General features: G+C 40.4%; 1 protein-coding gene and 1 pseudogene across 1 annotated transcript in view; both read right to left on the minus strand.

Moving 5' to 3' along the window:
- Window positions 1-2,202: 2,202 nt before the first annotated feature.
- Window positions 2,203-23,040, minus strand: part of PRKAR2A (protein kinase cAMP-dependent type II regulatory subunit alpha) — a 43,087-nt gene continuing 22,249 nt past the window's right edge. Inside the window, exons 5-11 of the mRNA XM_054594571.1 lie at window positions 21,318-21,424; window positions 17,645-17,798; window positions 13,712-13,813; window positions 13,028-13,102; window positions 8,768-8,833; window positions 6,474-6,615; window positions 2,203-5,984 (exon numbers count right to left, since the gene is read on the minus strand). Of these exons, the coding sequence (XP_054450546.1) occupies window positions 5,851-5,984; window positions 6,474-6,615; window positions 8,768-8,833; window positions 13,028-13,102; window positions 13,712-13,813; window positions 17,645-17,798; window positions 21,318-21,424 (780 nt within the window). The 3' untranslated portion in view covers window positions 2,203-5,850. The remainder of the gene's footprint in view (window positions 5,985-6,473; window positions 6,616-8,767; window positions 8,834-13,027; window positions 13,103-13,711; window positions 13,814-17,644; window positions 17,799-21,317; window positions 21,425-23,040) is intronic.
- Window positions 15,540-16,524, minus strand: LOC129087640 (ubiquitin-conjugating enzyme E2 variant 1-like; annotated as a pseudogene).

The raw sequence follows: 23,040 nt of genomic DNA on the forward strand, positions 1-23,040 counted from the left end.
TTTGAGATCGGGTGAATAGGGAGGGTGGGGCATGGGGGTCATGCTGCTTTTGGTCAAAAACTCAGCACGGTATGGGCAGGTGCACCAGTAGATCACTCATCATGAAATGGGCAAATGCATTGGAAGTCTTAAAAAAAAATTTCACTGAAGCCGAACGCAGCCTCTCACAGCAATGCCAGCTGGTGCACTGATACAGATGGGTCCCTAAAAGACTCACCTAGTGGGGGAAGCCTGTACTACAAGGGGCCCACCCTCCAGGAAAAAATTGTTTTTTGGGGGGGGTCCCCCCTTGTGTAAATAATTGAGTGTGGCTGTGTCAATAAAACTTTATTTGCAGTAACAAAAGAAAAAAAGCCACTCACTTTACCAAGAGGCAATGGCAGCCCACATACAGAAGAGCAGCATGACCAAGGGCAACAAAAGGCACTTAAAATAGGAGACCAGGGCTGAGGTCTGTGTGAGTCCAGAAACATGGAGGACAGGCTCTCCTTCAGCACTGGGGCAAGGTCCAGGACGGGGACCTCAGTACCACTAGTCCTGCTAACGCCTGGGGTTTAAATGCAGTGTCAGGAATGTCCACAGCAGGTCATCAAGATTTGTTCACTAAACAAATGAGCTGAGTCAGGCCCAATTTCTGACGTTCTAGTTCAGAACTTGGATAATACTTACCTGAATTCACAACTGATTATTCAGTATGTTCCTGGTTAACAGTCTACCATCAGGGGTGTCCAACCGTGGCCCACAATGGCTATGAATGCAGCCCAACACAAAATTGTAAATTTACTTAAGATATTATGAGATTTTTTTTTTTTTTTTTGGTTAGTATTTGTGTATTTAATGTGTGGCCCACGACAATTCTTCTTCTTCCAGTGTGGCCCGGAGACACCAAAAGGTCGGACACCCCTGGTTATCTCTGCATATCCCACAACCAGGTAGCAGCACGCATTGCTGGCCACCATCTGTGACAGGGAGGGCGGGTGAAGGAAGCAAAATTCATACTTAACGCAATGCCTTGTTAAACGACCCCAGTTTCCTTAACCATATTATAAGTAATACTTTTTAATTCTGTTCTTATAAAATTGATGCACTACGACTGCTGAGGATATAATCAGGTAACTTCGATAGGACAAATAGCTAGCTAGCTTCCTGTTACAATGTACACAGAAAGCGAAGTCCTCATGCGACACTTACTCTTCAGGGCTGAGACTGTGGACAATATGATCTTGACGCTGTCCTGGCATTTCTTAACTGTTTATGGCAATACCACCACCAAAAACACAAATGTTTAACCATATTTAAGGTTTAAGGTTTTGAAACAGGCTGATTTGGCTCTGGGGGTTCAATGACCAGTTTCTTGAGCCCCATGTGTGTATTTTGCATGTTCACTCATTACCTGACCCTTTGTAACTGCCAGGTGAAGGCAAAATCAAACCGGAACATGTTTTTATTTAGAATGAGCTCCCTCTGGTCACTTGAAACTGCAGGAACAGTGGGGTATCGCAGAGTCATTACTATTTCTGGTTGTTACAAGAGAAGGAAATGACATAAGCAATACTGTCAGACAGATCATTTCTGCTGGACTTCACTGGTGAGCGTATCTTCCCTGGCAAAGGATATGTTGGATGCTGTTGCACACCATCCCCCAACTCAAAGTTGTGGTTAATTTTATGTGTCAACTTGACTGGGCCACGGCGTGCTCAGATATTTCATCAAACATTATTTTGGGAGTTTCTGTATGGGTGATGTTAACCTTTAAACCAATAAACTGAGTAAAGCAGATTTCCCTCGTAATGTGGGCAGGCCTCGTCCCATCAGCTGACGGCTTGAATGGTACAAAAAGTCTGACTCTCTCCCAGGTAAGAGTGAATTTTATCGTCTGACTGCCTTTGAATTGGGACATTGGCTCTTCCTGGATCTGGAGCCTACCAGCCTTTGGACAGGAACCACAGTATTGGCTCTTTTGGGTCTCAGGCCTTCAGACTCAGACTGGACTTAAAACCATTAGCTTTTCTGAATCTATAGCGTGCCACATCACCCTGAAGCCAATTCTTTGCTAAATTTCTTTACATACACACACCTCCCTACTGGTTCTGTTTCTTTGGAGAGCCCTAACTAATAGCCAGGCTTCCTCTCTAATTTCTAAGAACAACTCACACTCCAGTCCCCACCATGCGCCTGCCAAGTGAGTGATATGATGGCATGGAGTCCCGACATGAGAGGATAAACATGACACAAGGCTGCACCGGACAGTCGGACATGATTTGTCAGCCTTTATTAACCAAAAGCGAAGCCAAGCCCTAGAGTTTCCTTTTAAAAAACCCAACCTTGTTTATGGCAAACAGTGATTTCATTATATGTTCAATACTACAGAGCAAGAATTAATCACTTATTCTTCTGAGATTAAAACATAAGTGTAAAACAGATTAAAGTAAGATTCTTCCCAATGATTAAAAAAAATTCCAACTGAAAGACATTTCGAACACTATGTATAGAACTCAGGACTGAAACAAGACCTTAACATTTTTTACCTTTGAGGTAGCACAATAATGCTGAATTAGATTTCTTTTATTACAGTGAGCTGAAGAAAACAATGAGGAATCTACCTTTTTCTCAAGGTGGGCTAAATGGTTTTCTGCAAATTCCCCATGAGGTTAGTGACAATATTCTTTAAAAAAAAAATTTCTTTTTAAGTATAAAGATAGCCCTGCAGTGTGTAAAAGGAAACCCACGGGAAGGCTGCTTCCCATAAAATAGACATTAGAATCATTGAGGAACGTCAGCAGTCAAGACAGGAGGAACAAGAGGTAATTATAGTGAAAAACCAAAACAACTTGTATCTTGGCAGAGATTGGTTTACAAGTGCATGTCAAGAACAAAAATTCCATCAGCCAACTGAAAACAAAAGATAAAAGATGACAGTCATGTTTTTTCTTTTTCTCTGTGCAAAAATGCCCTTTCAATTTTTCTAAACATGAGAGGATTGTTTGTACACTTGACAGGACATGGACACACTGGGTGCCCAGGGCGCTGCCGGGGGCCAGCGGCACCACTCACTGACTGCCCTGCCGTCGTGGGCAGGGAATCTGGGCAATTAGAATGAACACGACCTCGCCTGGCTGGAGAGACATTTCTTGGCCACTTTGCTGCCAAATTCACTCATTAAATTGCTTGAAGAAAAACCTCCACCCTGGATTTCTGAGAATATCAGTTAACATATAAGGACTGACTAAGAGGTCAGAACACATGAATCCTTCCTTCAGAGAATACAACCAAAAGAGAGTTGATACACCGGGGTCAGAAGGAAGGATAATACTGCAACCTGGACCTCAAGGCTCTCAGAACATTCTCCACCATCCAAAATCAATTACCAAAGGGATCACTTTCCAACACATGCTCCACCCTGTGAGGCTCAACCATCAGTGCAGGGCTTGGCCAGCACAATGTGGACACCAGAGCCCTGAGGTGAACCGCTCACTACCTTTGATTCCCCCTGCCGCACACAGACGTGGAGCGCTGTCGGACTCCTGGCACCTCGGTGACAGCTATTTCACTCGCACTGGTCCTTCAAAGTCTCCTTCCTTCAAGCCAGACCCCAAAGGGGCTCTATATGCAAAGAGGGGCTAGACTGATCATGCATATATAACCTGTAATTAGAGTAGGAGAACTGAAATCTGATGAATTCTACCCTGGAAAACACCAACCATCAGCGAGTCAGGAGTGTCTAAGAGGATTCTCTGAAGGGGTCAACTGAACTGGGATGTGCAAGAGGGCAGCCAGCAGGAGTGACTCTGGCGTGGAGTTCACAGGCAGCCCTGACCAGCTGGCATGGTGGGGGGCAGGTGCAAGGGGGGCATCTGCTCAGCGTTTATACAGAGTCCTCACATAGCCTGGGGCTAGACTACTGTGTCACTCCTGAAGCCCAGTGTACCTGTTATCTTTCCAAGAAACTGGTGTGGTTCTTGTCAGCTAACGTGCAAGATCTGCTTTCTTAACTTACTTGATAATAAAATGCCACCACAAAAAAAGAATAACCTTGAAAATCATGGGAAAAAAACACGCGGACTTTCCCAGTGCTAGCTGCCTGTTTCGGAGAACCAGTCACAGCCATTCGCAATTCTGAGCGCTGCCATGCAGGCTGCCCAGGGCAGTCTGTCTGAAGAGTCCTTCTGCGTTTACTTAATGGAGCACAGGAGGAAGGGAAATCTCTAGACGACAGTGCCTGTGGCAAAAACAGAGTCTGGCTTATGTGGACAATGGAAGGCGACCATGTGGACTTCCAATCATTACCCACCATAGGAGTGATTCAAGCCCCAGCGCATAGTATCTTAGGGACTTACTGATCGCTAAGTTTTTAAAAAATCGTATTGGAAAGGGCCTTTTGATTTAATATAAACTTGACTACAACATTCAAATTTATCTTTATGCAAATTTCACACTGTTCTTAGGATCACTTGTAACATCTGATTTTAAGTCATTCTGAAGAAAAATTTCGTTCTGAAACATGTCTACTTAAAATAATTCATCAAAATTCTACCTATTATAATTAAAAGGTTAAAAAAGTTAAAAAATACAAACCAAATTACTTTCTTCTGGGATTAACAATTAGAACCCCAAATATCCTAACATCTTAATTAGAAAGGTCTTGGCAGTAATTCTATAAAATTGTAAATGAGGCCGATTTTTGAAAACTAACAAAAAGAGTTAATCATTAGGATAAGTGCCTGAGTCAGCCAACAAACTAATATATGTGAATATGTCCAAGGGGAACTCCTGAATAGAGAAACATTTTTTTAATTTCAAAAAATAGCTGCTTCTTTTTTAAAGAGTTTAAAAATTGATGGTGCAACAGCAAAGCTATGTGATAACCCTGGAATAGGAGCAAAGGGCTCTCTCTGCACTACAGCTCCTGCCGGCACACTGCCATCAGCCAGTAGAGGCAACTGGAAATAAGGGATGGCAGGAATTATCCAGGTAAGTATTTGGGCCAGATAAAGTGATGGCACCTCCAAATCCTGGCTTCTCATATGTGGACAGCAATTCATTCAGGCAAACTGCACAGAGATTAAACAAAACAAAACCTACTAAAGCAAAACAAAAAACAAAACCCCCCAACCCAGGAAACCTTCCCTGTCTCTCTGCTACATGAACAATGTACCGAACCCAAATTTTCTGCTCTGACATGGGTCCCAGTGATTGATCAGTGTGCTCTGCGATGCCAACCTGCTGGGTCCTCAGCAGGACTGTCCCTTGAGCGTCACTGTGAATTTGGAGATAGCTGTCTTGTGCGCAGCTTTCAGTAGACAGTACAAGGCCACAGGACCACAGACCTTCCCACCACTTTCCACTGTAAAACCAAACAATTGTGAACAAATGTGGATTTTCTTAAGAGGACAAATGAGGAGGTCAAAGGCTACATTTCCTCCCTTGAGAAAGGTTGGGGGAGGGTATCTACAGTTACACAATAGGTTTGTGCAGACCTGTGGTCACTTCCAAAAGCAACAGTAGCAGCAAGAGAGGAAAGGAAGATGTTTTTACACTTTGGACTTAGTATCAGGCACTTAAATTGTTGGAGAGACATGCCATTTTGAACCAAAGATGTGAAACTGGGTTGGAATAATCATTACAAGAAGTCTAATAATGGGCTTTCAGAAGCCAAGTGGAGGTGCAGGATGAACCTCTACCCATCCTTTAGTGCTGACTTTCAAGTTTTCTAAATGCCCATGGCCACAGCAACGGCAGCTGTGGGGGCAACAGAAGGAACAGTTCTGTCATTTCTGCTTTCGGCATGTGTTCTGTGGCTGACTGGAAGGTTTTGGTGTCACACTGAGAAGACTCTGAGGTGTGGCACACTTAATGCCCAGGATCGATCAGATCCATGCTGGAGCCAAACATCTTCACCAGCTGTTCCTCGTAGTGTGAGATGTTCCTCTTCATGATGTCCATGCAGGGCCCCAGAAGCCTCTCAAAGGCTTGAACATCCATAACTGCATTGTTAAAAAAAGATGAGGGAGAGAATGAATTCTGTATCAACAATTCAAAGTCATTTCCCTCGTGCAAACCTTTTCTTAAACATATACATTCGCATTACAGGACATTAGACTTTGGGACACTGGGCACTGGGGAAAAGGAGGGATGTTTCTACGTGATCCCAGCAGAACTGTGTCATCTAAGTTTGAGACATTTTGGAGTCCAGCAGCACCTAATTCTCTCTGTCCCCACATAACCCTGGACACTTGCCTCCTCTTTTGACAATGCCAGGCACCTGTACGCCCATCTTGTTCACAGGCTATAGTCAATGCTCAGAAATGTTTAAACAAATGCGTGAAAAGCAAATATTCAGGCATTTCTGGTCGGTCACACGAATCGCCCAAGCCTAAATGTAAGAGTTGGTGAAATAAGCCAAGGCTCGCTGATGAGAAAAAAAATACTGAATGTTAGAGAAAAAGTATTTGGGCATAAAGAATTTTTCTTACCTAAGCATTTGACATCTCCCACAGCGTAAGCCGAAGCAGCTCTGGGTTTGTTGGTCACCAGTGCAAGCTCTCCGAAGTATTGCCCCTTGTGGCAGCGGGCAATCTCAACCTCCTGGTTCCCACCATCCTTGTTTGCTTTAGTCTAGAGTGGGGTGAGAACATGACCCAGGCTGACCCCAGAATCACAGCTGGGCACACCCAGTTGCATACATCGATTCCCTTCTTAGTACGCTTAACACAATTATTGAGACATTCACTCTGCAGAGACTCTATACCATGCAAATTGCATGGGCTAATCTCGGGGGCATGATTTAATCAGAGGTGCTGGCTTTCACTGACACTTCATCTGAATCCTAACACCTTACTGGTAATAGCTAAATATCAAGAGGTAAGGTGCTGATCATTTTCTTTTGAAGATTTATATATATATATATATATATATATATATATATATATATATAAATACTTTATAGCAATACATTATAATCAATAATATACAATTAACATATAATATATAATACATCATTATAATGTATTATATAATATATAACATAATTATTAGTATATAACATTAAGAGTATATTATATAATTAATAATTAATATATTGTATATTGATATATAATAATACATGTATTTTATACATATACTCATATATGAATATCCTTCGTTTGTTAGATGCTGACCTCTGTGGAACTGGGGAAATAAACAACATCTTTTGTTAATTCTTTCTAAATAATGTCAATGTTTTTCTTGGGTAAAAAGTCAAAATCCTAGGCTGCTTCTTTTTGATTTGAGACCCTGTCTTTCTCAGACAAAACTTGACAGTGACAAATTTTTTTTCGGGTATTGTCTACTTCTAAAGTTAGTCGTCCCCTACCATATCGTTTTTTAAGAAGAATGAAGTGCCCATCCTTGAAATTTGGTGGTTTAACTCTGTATTAAGAAATCAAGTAGGTTGTAATTCATGCTTATCAGGTTACTGAAAATGACTGAAGTACTATATTGTATTTAATATCTAGTTTCCTTTTTTAAAAAAAAAACAAACAAATCCCTCTGCTAGGCTAAGCAGTAACTTGTTTAAGTAAAAAAATATTTAAAATTTATTAGTAAGAATTGCTCTCCAATTTCTAAGAGCCCCTTTATGTTATGGGCAGATAGATGAACTTTTTCAAGACTTATTTAGAAAAATAAACAAAAGTGTCCCGTGAGCTCACATGGCTTGACTATTGCTCTTTGCACACCTCTGCCCTGACCTGTTTGCTCTTACAACTCAACCTGCCCCAGTCAAGCCAATGCTCTCTTTCCTTTTCTGTAGCATTCTCTGAGGCTACAGACATGTCGGTGCCCACCTAGTCCCTGCTCTAGGACAGTGCCTACCACACTGTCACACCAACACCAGACCCCTGGGGCTTCTGTAACAATGCAAATTCTGATTCAGTAGGTCTGGGGCGGAGCCCAGGACTCTGCACTTCTGACAAACCCGCCCATTCCCCCCCCCACCCCGTGTCACAGTGCTGGGGTCCTACACATCCAACACTATGCTGTGTGGCAATGGGTACCTGAAAAATGTACAAACATGTATCAGTAGTCTAAACACTGACCGTGAAAGAACACAGAAGTTTCAAGCTACTGTTTCATGTGAAACAAGATGTATTTTTAACTAGAAAACGAGCCATCTCAATAAGCAGTAATCATATTTTTCTTTCCCCATTCTTAACTTTTAATAACGATGTTTTATAGAAGGTTTCATACTAAGTTTAGTTTTAGGTATAACTATTTAACAAATGCTATATTCTTAAAAAAATTGAAACTGAGAAATCTGGTTATGATACATTTATGGTAAGAATCCCTCCTCCCTCCTACAGTCATCAGTTTTCTGGGTCTCCCTATCCATCAAATGGCCATAATAATTAGCCACAATGACAACTGGCCTAGAGAGCTCCCTTCCCAGTGCTCCACAAAGGAAGCTATTTTCATATTCAACACCTACATTTATTACATAACTCCCCTATTTTTCTGTTAGGACGTTTACCTTTTTATTGGTTTGTAGGCCAATATTTCTCATATCATTAATTACACAACAGAAGCAAAGGCAATAGGGACAAACATAAATATACCACCATAAATCCCTATTAGTGGATGGGCTTAAACATGGGTTTTGCAAGTCACATGCCTCACCTATGGTTTGGGTACACTAAACACACTTCCCGTTACTTAAAACGGCTACTTTCTGTGCATACACCTGGCATGGGATCGTCCCTGGAATAACTGGCATCATCACATACAAACTCACCTTGCTTCTCATCAAGATCCTCACTTCACCAGACTCTATAATGTAAAAGCTATCAGCTTTGTCACCCTGAAAAGGGAAAGGAGGTCAGGTACATGTGTGTTGAAGACAAACACAGAAGTAGATCATTTTGTCATCGCCTGAGCTCTGATTTGTATTTATTTTCCAACTCTACAAATCAATCAATGACTAACAAGTTCAGAACAAAACAGGATCCTGATTGCAGGGGATGTCAGTCCAACATAACTTGACACACACCTCTCATTTCCTAACATGGAATATTCACATTTTCTTCCATGAAAGTGCCCAGGCTGCCAACTGCACAGAGCATTGTGCTTACTCCTCGTGTTGGTCCGCTACTGAAACCCAAGGGGTCAGTAATCAAGGCTGCTACAGGCAGTGTCAAGGTGGCTGCTGGCTGCCCCTGGGTCATGGGGCCCAGGGATCACCTTGGCCATCAAATGCGGCCCCTGGAGAACAGTGTAAAAGCCCTGCCTGATGAGAAGGTGCTTTGATGTGGGCTGATGTCATCCTTATGAGTCTCAGGCTTTTCTTTTGCTTGTTTTGATTTTAACCCACTTAGCTGCACTAGTCACTCAGGTGACTAAAAAAATAATTAAGTACTTACTCTGTGCCAGGCACTGTTCTGTTCTAGACACGTGAGATACATCAGTGGACAAAACAAATATCCCTACCCTTGTGAAATCTACAGTCTGGTAGCATGAAAAAACTGTAAACAATCAACATAATAATCAGTAAGTCACGCTGCTGTGCTGGAAGGCAGTAAGTGCTACAGGAAAAACAGCGAGCAGAGAATGTGAGATGTGGAAGGCCGGGGGAGGGTGCGGCTATGGTGGCCGACAGACAGCCTCACTGAGGAGGTGAGAGCCAGGCAAGCAGCTAGGGGAGAAGCAGCTTTCAGGCAGACTGCAGGCTCTGAGCCCTCACTCTGAAGCTCTGAAGCAATGACCATCTATACTGGATGTTCAGTGTTAAATCATGTGCTCTCATTCCATCTGGGTCTTGTATCCTCAGTGAGAATCTATACTTTTGAGCATTCGTAAGACTTCATATCCTCTGACTACCATACAGTACTCCAAGTGGGCACCATACACAGCTGAGGCTGAGTTCCTCTTTGCTAGTGCCAGGTCACCATATAATCATCACTGTTCCATGTGAATGAGAGCCACAGCTTTACAAAAGGGATGTCTGTGGGTTTCTGTGCTGCCCTATACCCAGCAGAGCCAAATTATGATGAAGTTCTAGAATTACACAAATAGCTGCATAATAGGAGTTGATGAAGGGTGGGGAGTTATGAAAGAAATTAAAATATCAACACAAACATAAAAGTTTGTGTTGATAAACTTAATAGGATGTAATTAAAAACATCCTGGACAGCATGTGTGGTTCGGAGAACATCCAGAGACAGGGGGAGATGCATGCCAGGGTCCCACCAAGCCTGCCACGGGCAGGGGCTTCTATTCCTTCCGCTGTATCTGGACCCCAGCTGGACATTAAGCAAGGCTTCCATCCTCAGGCATAACGCATGTGTAAAGAACTGGGCTGTATAAAGAAGCCAGTGGCATTTTGGTGCTAAAGAATAACAGAAGTCAGGGCACAAATATCCAAAGGGACTTAAGGTAGAAACCTCTAAGTGCTGAAAATCATCACTGATCTTCAGAGAGGTAGGGAAATACCTAGTTTTAAAATGCTCATAATGTAAAGGAAGAAAGACTAAAAAGTAAAGGGCTAAGCATCTAACTCAAGGGAATACGAAAAACATAGCAAAAAGTAGAAGAAAGGAAATAAGATAAAGACAGAAGGTAATAAAACAGAAAACAAACATTCAATAGAATTAATAAAAGCCAAAGTTGGTTCTTCCAAAAACCTGAAAGAACTGCCCTGACTGGTGTGGCTCAGTGGGTTGGGCATTGTCCCGCAAAGCAAAATGTTGCCAAGTCGATTCCCAGTCAGGGCACACGCCTGGGTTCCGGGAGGTTCGGTTCCCAGTTGGGGGTATGCAAGAGATGACTGATCAATGTTGGCCTCATACATCAATGTTTCTCTCCCTCTCTTTCTCCCTTGCTTTCCCTCTCTCTAAAAATAAATAAAATCTTTAAAAAAAAGAGAGAATGAGAACATCATTCTATATGCTGTATATATTTAAAAGACATTAATAGGAACACTATGACCAACTTTATGCCAATAACATTGAATTTTAGATGAGATGAAGCAATCCCTAAAAAAGAGATCTTACCAAAACACACCAAAGATGAATTATTGTAGAATTGTATGCCTGAAAGCTATACAATTTTATTAACTAATGTTACCCTGATAAAAAATTCAATAAAAATAATGAAATAAAAAACCTAAATGGTTTAACAATTAAAGTAATCTGTAGTCAAAATCTTCCCACAAAGAAAAAAATGGTTCCATAAAATATCCGAGAAATTCTAATCTTACACAAACTTTTCAGGTAATAGAACGAGGACTGAATTCCAACCTACATTATTAGTTAACATTATCTTGACATCAAAATCTAACAATGCTACTATAAAATGGAAAAGTATAGACAAGCCCCACTTGGGAACACAGATATAAAATTGTAAACAAAATATTAGCAAATTGGGTTCACCAATATATAAAAAGGATACTATATGATGGCCAAGTTGGTTTATCTTACCTCAACAACAAAAGGTAGCTTTAACATTTGAAAAACAAATCAATGTTACCACTGAAATATTGTTTGTAATAGCTAAAAAACTAGAAATATCCTATATGCCCATCAGCAGTGAAAAGGCAAATAGTTTATATTCACATACTGGAATACTACATAGCAATAAGCCACCTACCCCCCAAAAAATCCCCCAACAAACTACAACTGCATACAACGTGAATGAACGCTGAGCGAAAAAAATGCAAGATGCAAATTAAAGAATATATACTTTCTAATTCCAATGAAAGAAATTAAAAACAAGAGTAAAACTTGGCCATAATATTTAAGGTGTATACATAAGTGGTGAAAGCTATAAAGAAAAGCAAGTATGTGACTATCATACAAGTCAGGATAGGGAGGTAGGAGGGGCTGTGACTGGGAAGGAACTTAGGAGGGTTGGGCAGCTTCTGAGGTTTGAGAGTATTTCTCTGAAAATATCGAGGAAAAAGACTTCTAGATCATAGGATAAATTGAACTTTACAGGGTAAGATTAAATTTCTCTCCAAAGGGGTTCAGCTGTTATTCTCCTATTAACAATGAATAACAGTTCTTGCTACATCACTTAAAATTGTCAGATTCAAAAAAAAAAAGTCAAATTCCTACTTTTTGACAAAATGTATGAAAATGGTTCCTCAATGTGGTTTTTAATTTGCATTTCCTTGATTACTCAATGAAGCTGAAGACAATTCATTAAAAAAATTTTTTTTTATTTGCTTTTAGAGAGGGGGGAAGGGAGAAAGAGAGGGAAACACTGACGTAAGAAACATTGATTGGATTTATCAGTTGCCTCTCATATGTGCCCCAACATGGGATCACACCTGCAACCCACACACATGCCCTGACCAGGAATCGAACTGGCAACATTTTGCTTCATGGAATGAAGCCCAACCCACTGAGCCATACCAGTCAGGGTGCCAATTCAGTTTGCATTGATGCCAGAACTTTGCTTTGAAAATAGAATGCTCATCATGTCATTCTTCCTCTCAAAACCACTTGGAATTGCTTGAGAATCCTTGGAGTAGAGATACCCTGGTCTAGAAACACTGTCAAAAGGAGTCTATAGTAAGTATATTAATTTGTAGCCATTTTGCACCACCAGCCAGCATTCCTATCTTCAAGAGCACAGACACACCAGAAAACACTGTGGCTTCTCATACCTCTTGTCAGGCCTGGGGCTTTCAGGATAGAGTTCCTCTGGAGATGAAGATTCTGGTTTCTGTTAGTTTAGGTAAGAAGCTACTGTTGTGCCAGACATAGAAGTTTGCAAAGGGCACAACTCTTTGACCTTCCCCAGGTGTTAACAGCCATGAATGAAGCTTACTCAGGGTCAAAAGAAAATGACATCCAAAAGAACAAATGCCAGAAGCCAAGGAAAGGTGAATGAAGGCAACAGATCAGCATGTCAGTGAGATGAACATCAATGGGCTTCAGAAAATTCTGCAGAAGTGTACCTCGTAACACGAGCTCCCAAAAGTGAGAGGGCAAATGATGCACTAGTCCTCCAGCAAGTGACTCACTACCCTCACCTGAGTGATTCACCCGCTCACCTGAGTGATTATGCGCTCTCCATCCTTATAGATCTTCTCTCCTATTACATCCACAATCTTCATTCGTTCTGACACCTGAAACAATAGACATCCTCACAGATTGTAAGGAAAAGACCTCAACGAAGTCACAATATCTATACAACACAGAAATGGGTTAGAATAGTTTGATTTGAAAACCTAACAAATGAATAGTTTTTTAATTTAAAAAATTTTTTTACATTTATTGATTATGGGGGGAGGGGAGAGACACTGATTTCTTGTTCCACTTATTTATGCATCCACTTATTTATGGTTGCTTCTTGTATGTGCCCTGACTGGAGATCGAACCTGCAATCCTGGATTATTGGTATAACCAGTTAAGCTACCTGGCCAGGGAGGGCAAAAGGGTTTAATAGCTTTTCTATTTTTTTATTTTTTAAAATCCTCACCCAAGGATATGTTTAGTGATGTTAGAGAGAGGATGTGGGGAGGGAGAGCAAAATATCAATATGAGAAAGAAGCAATGATCAGTTGCCTCCCGTACGTGCCTATGACAAGCAACCTAGGTGTACATGCCCTGATCAGGAATCAAACTCACAATCTTTTAGTGCATGGGACAACACTCCAACCAACTAAGCCACCCAGCCAGGGCTGAGTAACTTCCCTTAATCTGCATAAATAGAGCTTTATTCAAATAGACTTTACCTCTAGTGATTTAAGAAGGGGCACAGATTCAATAAATGATTCAAACATCTTCCGCTTTTTGGCATTGTTTTTCACTATGATTCTTCTAAAAGTCACACGGTCCTACAAGAAAGAATATGAAAATTCTGGTAAATGTGTGTGTAAGAGAACACCTATGGTTTAATTAACTGGCCACAGCAACTATTAGAAGACTATGAAAGGTATTAAGTCAGATATTTCAATCTGAGTCACCACTCGGAGAAAAATGAAAGAACTACAATAAACTGTAGTCTGAGCCAGACAGAGGTCCCACTGGTTGCTGCTTGCCATGTGATACTCAATGGGTGCCACCTATGGGCCATAAATAGAATATAAAATGAAAAACTTCCCATCAGACATTTGTGAGCTTATGGTCAGTCACTGTTCAATGTGAAAAGATGCAACTTCAGAAAAAGGAGATAAAACAATTAGATGGTTTTTTGCTCTCAAGGACTTTACAATCTCAAGAGGAGACAATTCAAAATATACAGGAATAAAAAAATTTACAGTTCAAAATAGCATATGAAATATACTAGATGAATTACAGAGACAAAATAAGTGCTACAAGAATTCCAAGGAGGGAGGAAGATATTACAATAGGTTGGAATTATTGAGGATAATTTTGTTGCAAAAAGAGGAGTAGAATTTAAATTATCGGCAGAAGGAAATGCAAGATGAAGGCAGTCAGGTACCTTGGACCACAGCAAGTCATGGACTCAGACTCAGAAGGCAGTTAACCAGAGCCACAGCCAGGTGCCTCTCAGACATGTGGGGAGGAACATGCAGCCAGGTGAATGTTAATTAGCTTTAGGCTCCTAAATGGGCAAGCAGTTATGTGTACCTAAGTTAATTGTAGTTTGCTTCCACCTCAGGCTGTCAGAAATAGATTTCTTTTTGGTGGGGGGAGAGGGGGGAAGCATACAGTAATGACATCCCAAAGGCCGGCAGAATGAAAAACAGCAAGGGACTAAAGGCATGTTAAGCGTAGGATTGTTATTTTAGCATTCTTGATGATGTGGTAAGAGTGGGATGGAGAAAACAGAGAAGACAACTAAATTAAGATGTCTAAACGGGCTTCGCTGGCAGTTCCATTAACTACAGGATCCCCAGGCCCTATCCCACGCCATGTTTCATCTGCCTTACAAAAAAATCACCTGCTGCACCCCGCACATCTGGTGAGTCATGGCGGGCTCCTACCCTCCCTCCTTAAACTCGTGTACAAATAACGTTTGCTCTAGCATTTTGCCAGATTCTGCCCCATTTTCTTCATCTGTCTGCTTGAAAAGAGCCATTCACACTCTGATTGCTATAATGGGTACATGCCACTACTCTTTTGAAGTCCAAGGTTAGAAATGTATCACTTAAAATGTTAGTTATACTTTGGAATATTACATCATTATCTTTAGAATTCAGTTTCTACATGTTTTCTGGGCCAATCTAGGCCAAGAGTGCTATGGGAAGAGGACAATCAAGACTGAGAAAATGGGAATTATAAAGTTCTCTTCTTTATAATTGAGTAGGTATTGTCCAAGACAATATTTTAAAAAATCTATGTATAATGTTACAAAGGTTACTACAACTGCAGTAGCACACTGTATTTCCAAGTGAAGACAACTGATCCTCATATATTTCAAGTGGACAAAAAATTAGTATCATTTACAGTATCTTAAGATAAATTGCCTTTGAATGGGAGCTTCCTTTCTAGTACTTTGAGGTCTACAAGACACATCTAGAAAATTTCCTACTGGGGAAAATGAAGACTGCCTAAAATGAAAGGTGGCAGAGGCAGCCCTGTGATTTTTCTTTTTGATTAACTGCTGTAACGCTGCCCTTCAGGAGGCTCGTATTGCAGGGCGTTTCATATTCTCTTTAGTTCTCATTAGGCGTCAAAGCCCCTGCAGGACAACTGTGATGCTGTGTGGATTCTGCCATTTTGCCAGCTTTGATATGGCTCTTGGGTCCACTGCTCCATTAGAACTATTAACTACATTCATATTAATTTTTGTTACAAATCTTACAAAGGGGGGTGTTTCTGGGTATTTACATCCACATTCTATTTTAAGGCTGTATATTCGGTTTTCATAAATTGTCTGAGACTCTAGTGGCTGCCATCTTATGTTGCTGTCACTCAAAGCAACAACTGATCTCTCTTTAAAGTGACTTGTCTATTCATGTTCCAACCCGTTTTTTGCATTCTTTTATACACTTCCCAGAACTCTCATGCTGCAAAAGGTCAGTTCCTATGACTGTGGAGGGTATAGAAAAGCACAAGACACACCACCCCAGCTTTTGGGGAGATTCCAACAGTGCAGTGAAGAGGAAACTCTCACCGTGAAATGGTAGCTCCTTCAGGCAACAAGTGTTCAGAGTCAAGCAAATAACCCTGAGGTTCAAAGGGAAAAAGGAATGCTACCCTTTCCTGTGACTTCAGGAATTCAGGAAAATGTCTATTGCTTTTCTTAAGTACTGAGAGCCTAGCCAGCCTGCCTTCTCTTTTCTATTTTTTGGGATCTCCCTATATTTGATCACTGTATGATATCCAGAGGTTTTTAATTTTAAGAGGTAATGGGGTTATTCCACCTTGGCCTAGACCAGTAGTTGGCATCAATGCATTTTATAACAGAGTTTATTTTCCCCTGATTATTTATTGATCCATCCTTGAGTTTTCCAACCACTGAGTCCCCAAAGTGTGTGATCTGTTCTGAAGCCATTGTATCACTCACCTCTCAGGAGCATTCTTAATTTTCTTAAATCACAGTAAAGTGTTCTATTATGTCTTTAAAATGTGATTTCATTTGAGAAAATACAGGGACCAGCAGAAGTAACGCCTCCTTGAGTTGGATTGGTAGGGTAATAATATAGGTGTAATAATTTATAGTTTTAATTTGAACATTTCACTGAAAATGTCATGTGATGTGCTTGAATGTGATTCAGTGAGATGTTATAGAACTACATGCTTATGATTTTGTAATAAAAGATTGTGTAATAAAACCAGGGTGTTATTTATGCCAGACCCTGAATGTTGGTAATTCTATGATATACACTTAATTCTGCTTATAAGGTAAATAGAAACAAATTACCATAGATGTCAACATTTTAAAAGTGAAATTTAGAGTTTGTACAAGAGGAGGATTAGTTTGTATAGAAGGAAGAGACTTATATATTTTGAAGGAAGGTGGGTCATGTATAATGAAGGATAGCGATCTCGGCTGTGCAATGCCTAAGGTATTCTGGGAAAGTTCTCTTTCCCAAAATATGGCCAGCAGTCTTTCTAGTCATCTAAATCTGTTGGATACTGGAATGGACCAATGCACAAGAGAATGGCTGAACACAGAGAAAAGTTAGTCCTGGGACAGCTAGGGATGAAAACCAATGTTGGCAGTGCTTTCAGTAACTTATTTTTCTAGGCTGTCTCCCGTATAGTGTTATCCACCCCCTCCACTTGTCTCATAAAAACATAAAACAGAAAATGTAATAAGAGCTGACACAACTGCAAGGTCACAAAACCCAGCTGTTGTCCTGTAATTTAGAGTGAATGGTATTGACAAATCATTTTATTTATTTTATTTAAAGATTTTTATTTATTTATTATTAGAGAGAGGGGAAGGGAGAAAGAAAGAGAGGGAAAGAAACACCAATGTGTGAGATAAACATCAATCGGTTGCCTCTCGTGAGTCCCCAACCAGGCACCTGGCCCCGCAACCCAGGCATGTGCCCTGACCGGGAATTGATCCGGCAACCTTTCCATTTGAGGGATGACACCCAACCCACTGAACCACACCAGTCAGGGCCTTCCACAATGTCTTTCAAACGACTGGCTATAAACTAGTGTTAATCAACAGCCTAAGGACAGAGACTCAGGAGTAAAGGGAATTAATACTGTGCCATGCAAGGGGAACCAGTTCTCTAACTCACCAGTCCCCAAAGGGAGCCTTCTGAGGTGGCAATAATGGTAGCAGCCCTCGGGGTGTTGTACATCAGAGCTAGTTCTCCAAAACTTCCACGGTTGTCATACTGACCAACAGAGCGAGTTTGATTATCTTTTGTTACTAAAATATCGTAAGTTCCCCTGAAAGGATAACAAAGAACAATTTCATTTATTAATTCTAACAATAAATTTAAGAACTGGCAGGTGGTACACAAACAGAAAGTATATAAGATAGAAAACACTGTTGTAGCGCATTCCCAACAGATTTTTGCATATGGACTTTGTATTCTGGGACATTGCTAAAACCAATTATTAGTTTTAGTTTTTTCGTAGCACCGTTAGGATTTTCTAGTGGGTCATGTCATCTGCAAGCAGAGTTTTACTTCTTCCTTTCCAATCTATATGCCTGCCTTCCTTCCTTCGTTTTCTTTGCCTCATTGCACCAGCTAGAATCTAAGTCCAATATTAAATAGAAGTGGTAAGAGCAGACAGTCTTATCTTATTCTCAATCTTAAAGGGAAAACATTTAATCTTTCATCATTAAGTATGATGTTAGCTGTAGGTTTTTAAAAATGCCTTTAATTAGGTTGGAGAAAAGTCCCATCTGCTCCTTGTTTGTGGAGAGTTTTTATCAAGAAAAGGTTTTGAATTTTTTCAAATGTTTTTCCTGCAGTTATTCAAATGAATGTGTGGGTTTCGTTTTGTAGTCTGTTGAACACCAGAATGTTGAATTGATTAAAATTAAAAAACCAAAAAACATCTCTGTTGATTGATGATATTCAGAACTGACAGGCATTTGGAGAAATAGAAATTCTCAATACTGAGGCAAATGTAAATGTTCCCAAGTTTCTGCAAGGTAATTAACAACATATAGCAAATTCCTTAAAGAGACCCTTTGAGAGAGCAATTCCATTTCTAATTGGCATTCTAAAGGAGACAATCAAAGATACTGAAAGTGATTTAACTATGGGGATGCTCACCAGGTAATATTTATAACAGCAAAAATTACAATTTAATCTGCTGACAAGAGGGGATGGGTCAAATACATATCTGTATTCATATTATACAGTTAATATAAATTATGACAGAATAATGCTGCATCCCATGGCAAACTACTTAAAATGGATTTTGAATTCAGGCCACAAAACAATGTATGACACAATGTAAGAAAGTACATATATGTAAATGTAATAAAAGTCAACTCCCCTTTTGATGTTTGACTGTAACAGCTTTTAAGCCCTACCACACCAGTGCACCTTCCTCTTCTATCTCATATCTGGGAAAGCTGATAAGAAAGCCTCCTGCTCCCTCCTTTGGTGCTGATGGCACATTCAAACAACAAGTGCCAGCCCATATGGAAGAGCACCCTCATACCCCAGTTCCACCTTCTAAACACCGTGAAGTTCCAAGCCAGTCAACCCTCCCTCCTGTCTCATTTTTTGGACTTCTTGGGAACTTGACTTGCTTGCCCTAAAAAGCCTCATTATGTGAGTAAGAAACCTTTCCATCCCTTAGTGTGTGGTATCATCAGTTGCAGCATCTGAACCAAATCTGGGATAATAGATTGACCTCAACAATAAAACACGGGGGGGGGGGGGGAGGAAGAATGTACTCTGATAATGAAATTATGGCTAAATCACAATCCTGTTTTTATTTTTTAATTTAATTTATTTTTAGAGAGAGGGGAAGGGAGGTGAGAAAGAGAGGGACAGAAATATCAATCAGTTGTCTCTTACACATCCCCCAACTGGGGACCTGGCCTGCAACCCTGGCATGTGCCCTGACTGGGAATCGAACCAGTGACCTTTCAATTCACAGGATGATGCTCAATCCACTGAGCCACACCAGCCAGGGTTCCTGTTTTTATTTTATATTTCCCCCCTGCTTTTTATTTTAATTTTAAAAATTTCCTATAAAGAGCCTCAACTTGTCTGATAAAAATCACTAAGTATAGTATGTTACACAAGAGCAGAAAATAAAATCAATCACTAAAGTATCAGTTATGTGGCACCAACCCTGCTCCTCCCCACTCGACAGGGGAACGGACCTATATCAGACCTGGTAGACGAGGCAAAGGTAATGAGGCCATGACTGGGAAACAGAATTCAGAGTAAATTCACTTAGGTGTTTTCAGTCTCTCCTCCTGGAAACACTAGTTACTTAATTTGGGGAATGAAAAGAACCATTTCAGGCAGCTGCAAAGTCCTTCTTAACCTCTCTCACTCAGGTCCTCTTTCAAATAACGGAACATATTTTTATCATTGTTGTTCCCACCACATCATGTAATGATTATCTATTTAAGGGTCTGTCTCTCTGGCAGATGAATTTTTTGAGGTCAGGAACCATACCTTTTTACTTGAATGATAGTCTTTCTGATTTGTTAATAACTACTTTCACAGCATTCAAAAGATAATCCCTCTTATTTACACATGTAACAAATCATTCCCTTTGTAGACAGGCGTTTCAGCCTTTAAGCTATGGGTATGTGCGGATGGATGCTCATTTCCCAAATGCAGGTGTACTGGGATTCCTGAGTTGGTGGGAGAGCACATGGCAGAACAAGGGGGAAAGGTGGCTGCGGAGGTGGTAATACAACTTAGAAGATATTATTTGTAATATCTTTACTCTTTAAATAAAACATTTCTTCTAACTGTAACACTGTCACAGATATCAAGAACCCAAAGGTTATCCAAGGAGTGAGGACATTTTCTGTGCAAGAATCTGAACAAAGCAAAGGCTTGGCAAGAAAGGGAACCAAATGAATCTGGTACAGCTACTTGACGGAGATTAAAAGAACCTTGGAAATTAGGGAAACAATTGGGAAGAGTTTGAGTAAGTATAGAGTAGATGATAGTACTGTATAAATGTTAATTTCTGAATTTTGTAATTATTCTGTGCTTACGTAAAAGAATGTCCTATTTTTAGGAAACACACACTGAAGTATTCATAGTAAAAGGGCATTATACTTTCAACTTACTTTCAAACAATAATAAAGAAAATGTAAAACATAACACCGGGATCCTAGGTTTATGGGAATTTTTTGTACTATCTGTAATGTTTCTGTAACTCTGAAATTACCTCAAAAGAAAAAACTGAAAAAGAGTGGAAGTTACTGGGTGAGGCAGCATCTTACTGATCTTCAAGTCTGGTGAGGGTGTTCCTTTCAGAGAGGGTCATAGGAGCCCCCCAGATGATTCTAACAGCTCCAGAGGTTAGGACACACTAAGGTGAGCAGGTCAAACCCACACACTTCATGTTTTCCAACATGGCTTATACCTGGAACAGAGCCAGAGGTTGAGGCAGTGTCCTCACGTGTAAAATGAGGCTAGGATTCAAAGATTCAGATAACAGAATCACAGCTATTCTTCAGGAAATCAATTCCCTTGAACACCGACAAATAACAGGTTTATAAAGCACATCTTGTCTACTTGTAAAAGAGACTTTCTACTGCAGATAGCAGCAACCCAAGTATGGGGTGTACTGAGGACTCAGGACCACTGTAGATAGAGAGGGGCAGGCTGTGGATGGAGATGGGCAAGCTTTGGAAAGCTTGTTCATCTGCTTAAGTCCTCTTTAGACTGAACAAAGTATACGGGAGAGCACTTGTCCTAAACATGAATCATAAGTGTAGCTGCACAACTGCAAAGCTCCATCTCCTACCGCTCTATGACGTAAAAGTTGTCTCCGTCATCTCCTTGGTCAATAACATGCTCATCCACTTTGACTGCCCTTTCAAACATGGCATCGAGAACTTGAGAAAGCTGTTCCTGCAGGGTAAACACAAGGAGAAAAGATGGCTTTTACATGTGCTAGGAAAAAAATGACTATGCTTATCTCAGTTTGTGACTACAGAGTGAAGTCCCCAAATCAGACTATTCCTTACATTCAAGCAGAAACCTAAGGGCTCTCTGAAACAAGTGCTTTCCTATAACCACCCAGCTTTGCCCCTCCATGTACACAGCTCAGTTGCTCAGTGTTTCTGAGGCAGTATTTTTTTGAAAGAGTGTTCCATAATTTAAGCAAAAATAGTTATCTAAATCATAGTGCCCATTCTCCCACCCACACCCACATGACTGCCACTGGCCCTGATGGCTCCACTATGTCATGTGTAAAACCATATGAAGCCACATTCCCATAGGTATTAATTTAACAGGATCATCAGATCTAAGGGGCTGGGATGGCACTGGAGGTTATCTTTTGGAGTAGTACAACCGCTCTGACTAGCCAAGCATATCACTTCACCTCTCTCACTTCCTTTCACATGTAAGGGGGCTTAATAAATAGTTTCTAAGGAAAGTATTACATAACAGGTACTCAATAAATGAGATATATTATCAGACGGCCAATACTGCTTCAATCATTTCTATACAAACATGCACAATTACTTACTTACCAATATTACCGGCCATAACCAGAACGTAGCTATCAGTAAGTATAATGGAAACAAAACAATGCTATTAAATTCTAACAAAACACTGGTCTCAGCCTAGGGCCTCTGTCAGGCACGGAGATTAGTAACCATTAGAGCTCAAAAAAGAATAAAGACAGACTTTTCAACTCAAAGAAAGATTTTTTCCTTGGAGGAATGTGGGTTGAAGACCTGACCAGGAAATAATTTTATTGCTGCATAATTTCATGTGATTTCGTGTTCTGTCAGTGTGACCATGCTACCTTCTGTGCTATTTTTACAACATTTTGTGTGAACTTATAACTAGGTCAAAGTAGTCCTGGCCAGACAGCTCCATTTGTTAGAGCGTTGTCCCCATTCATCAAGGTTGCAGGTTCAATCCCTGGTCAGGGCACACCTAAGAATCAACCAACAAATGCATAAATAAATAGAACAACAAATCGATCCTTCTCTCACCCCCACTTCCACTTTCTTCAAAAAAAAATAAATAAATAAAAGATAAAAAAAGCCTAGTTCAATATAAAAAGTGAAAAAAGAAAAAGGAATGAACTACAACTATATGCGGCAACAAAGACGAACCTCAGAAACATAGTACTGAATGAAAAAATCTCAAAAAAGAGTAAATTCTGTATGATTCCATAAAATTCTAGAACAAGCAAATTAATTTACTGTAGAATAAATAAAAACAGTAGTTGCTTCTGGAGGGGGCAAGAATTGATCATGAAGGGATAGAGGGAACTTTATGGAATGGTGGCAACATTCTATGCCTTTTTTCTTTTAAGATTTTCTTTCTTTCGTTTCTTTCTCCTCCCTCCCTCCCTCCCTTCCTTTATTTTAGAGATAGGTGAAGGGAAGGAGAAAGAGAGGGAGAGAAACATCGATGTGCAAGAGAAACATCAATTAGTTGCCTCTTGCACATCCCAACTGGGGACCTGGTCTGCAACACAGGCCTGTGCCCTGACCAGGAATTGAACT

Source organism: Pteronotus mesoamericanus, unplaced genomic scaffold (assembly GCF_021234165.1).
Source record: "Pteronotus mesoamericanus isolate MK-2021 breed Mesoamerican mustached bat unplaced genomic scaffold, CSHL_Meso_final scaffold_533, whole genome shotgun sequence".
NCBI lineage: Eukaryota > Metazoa > Chordata > Mammalia > Chiroptera > Mormoopidae > Pteronotus > Pteronotus mesoamericanus.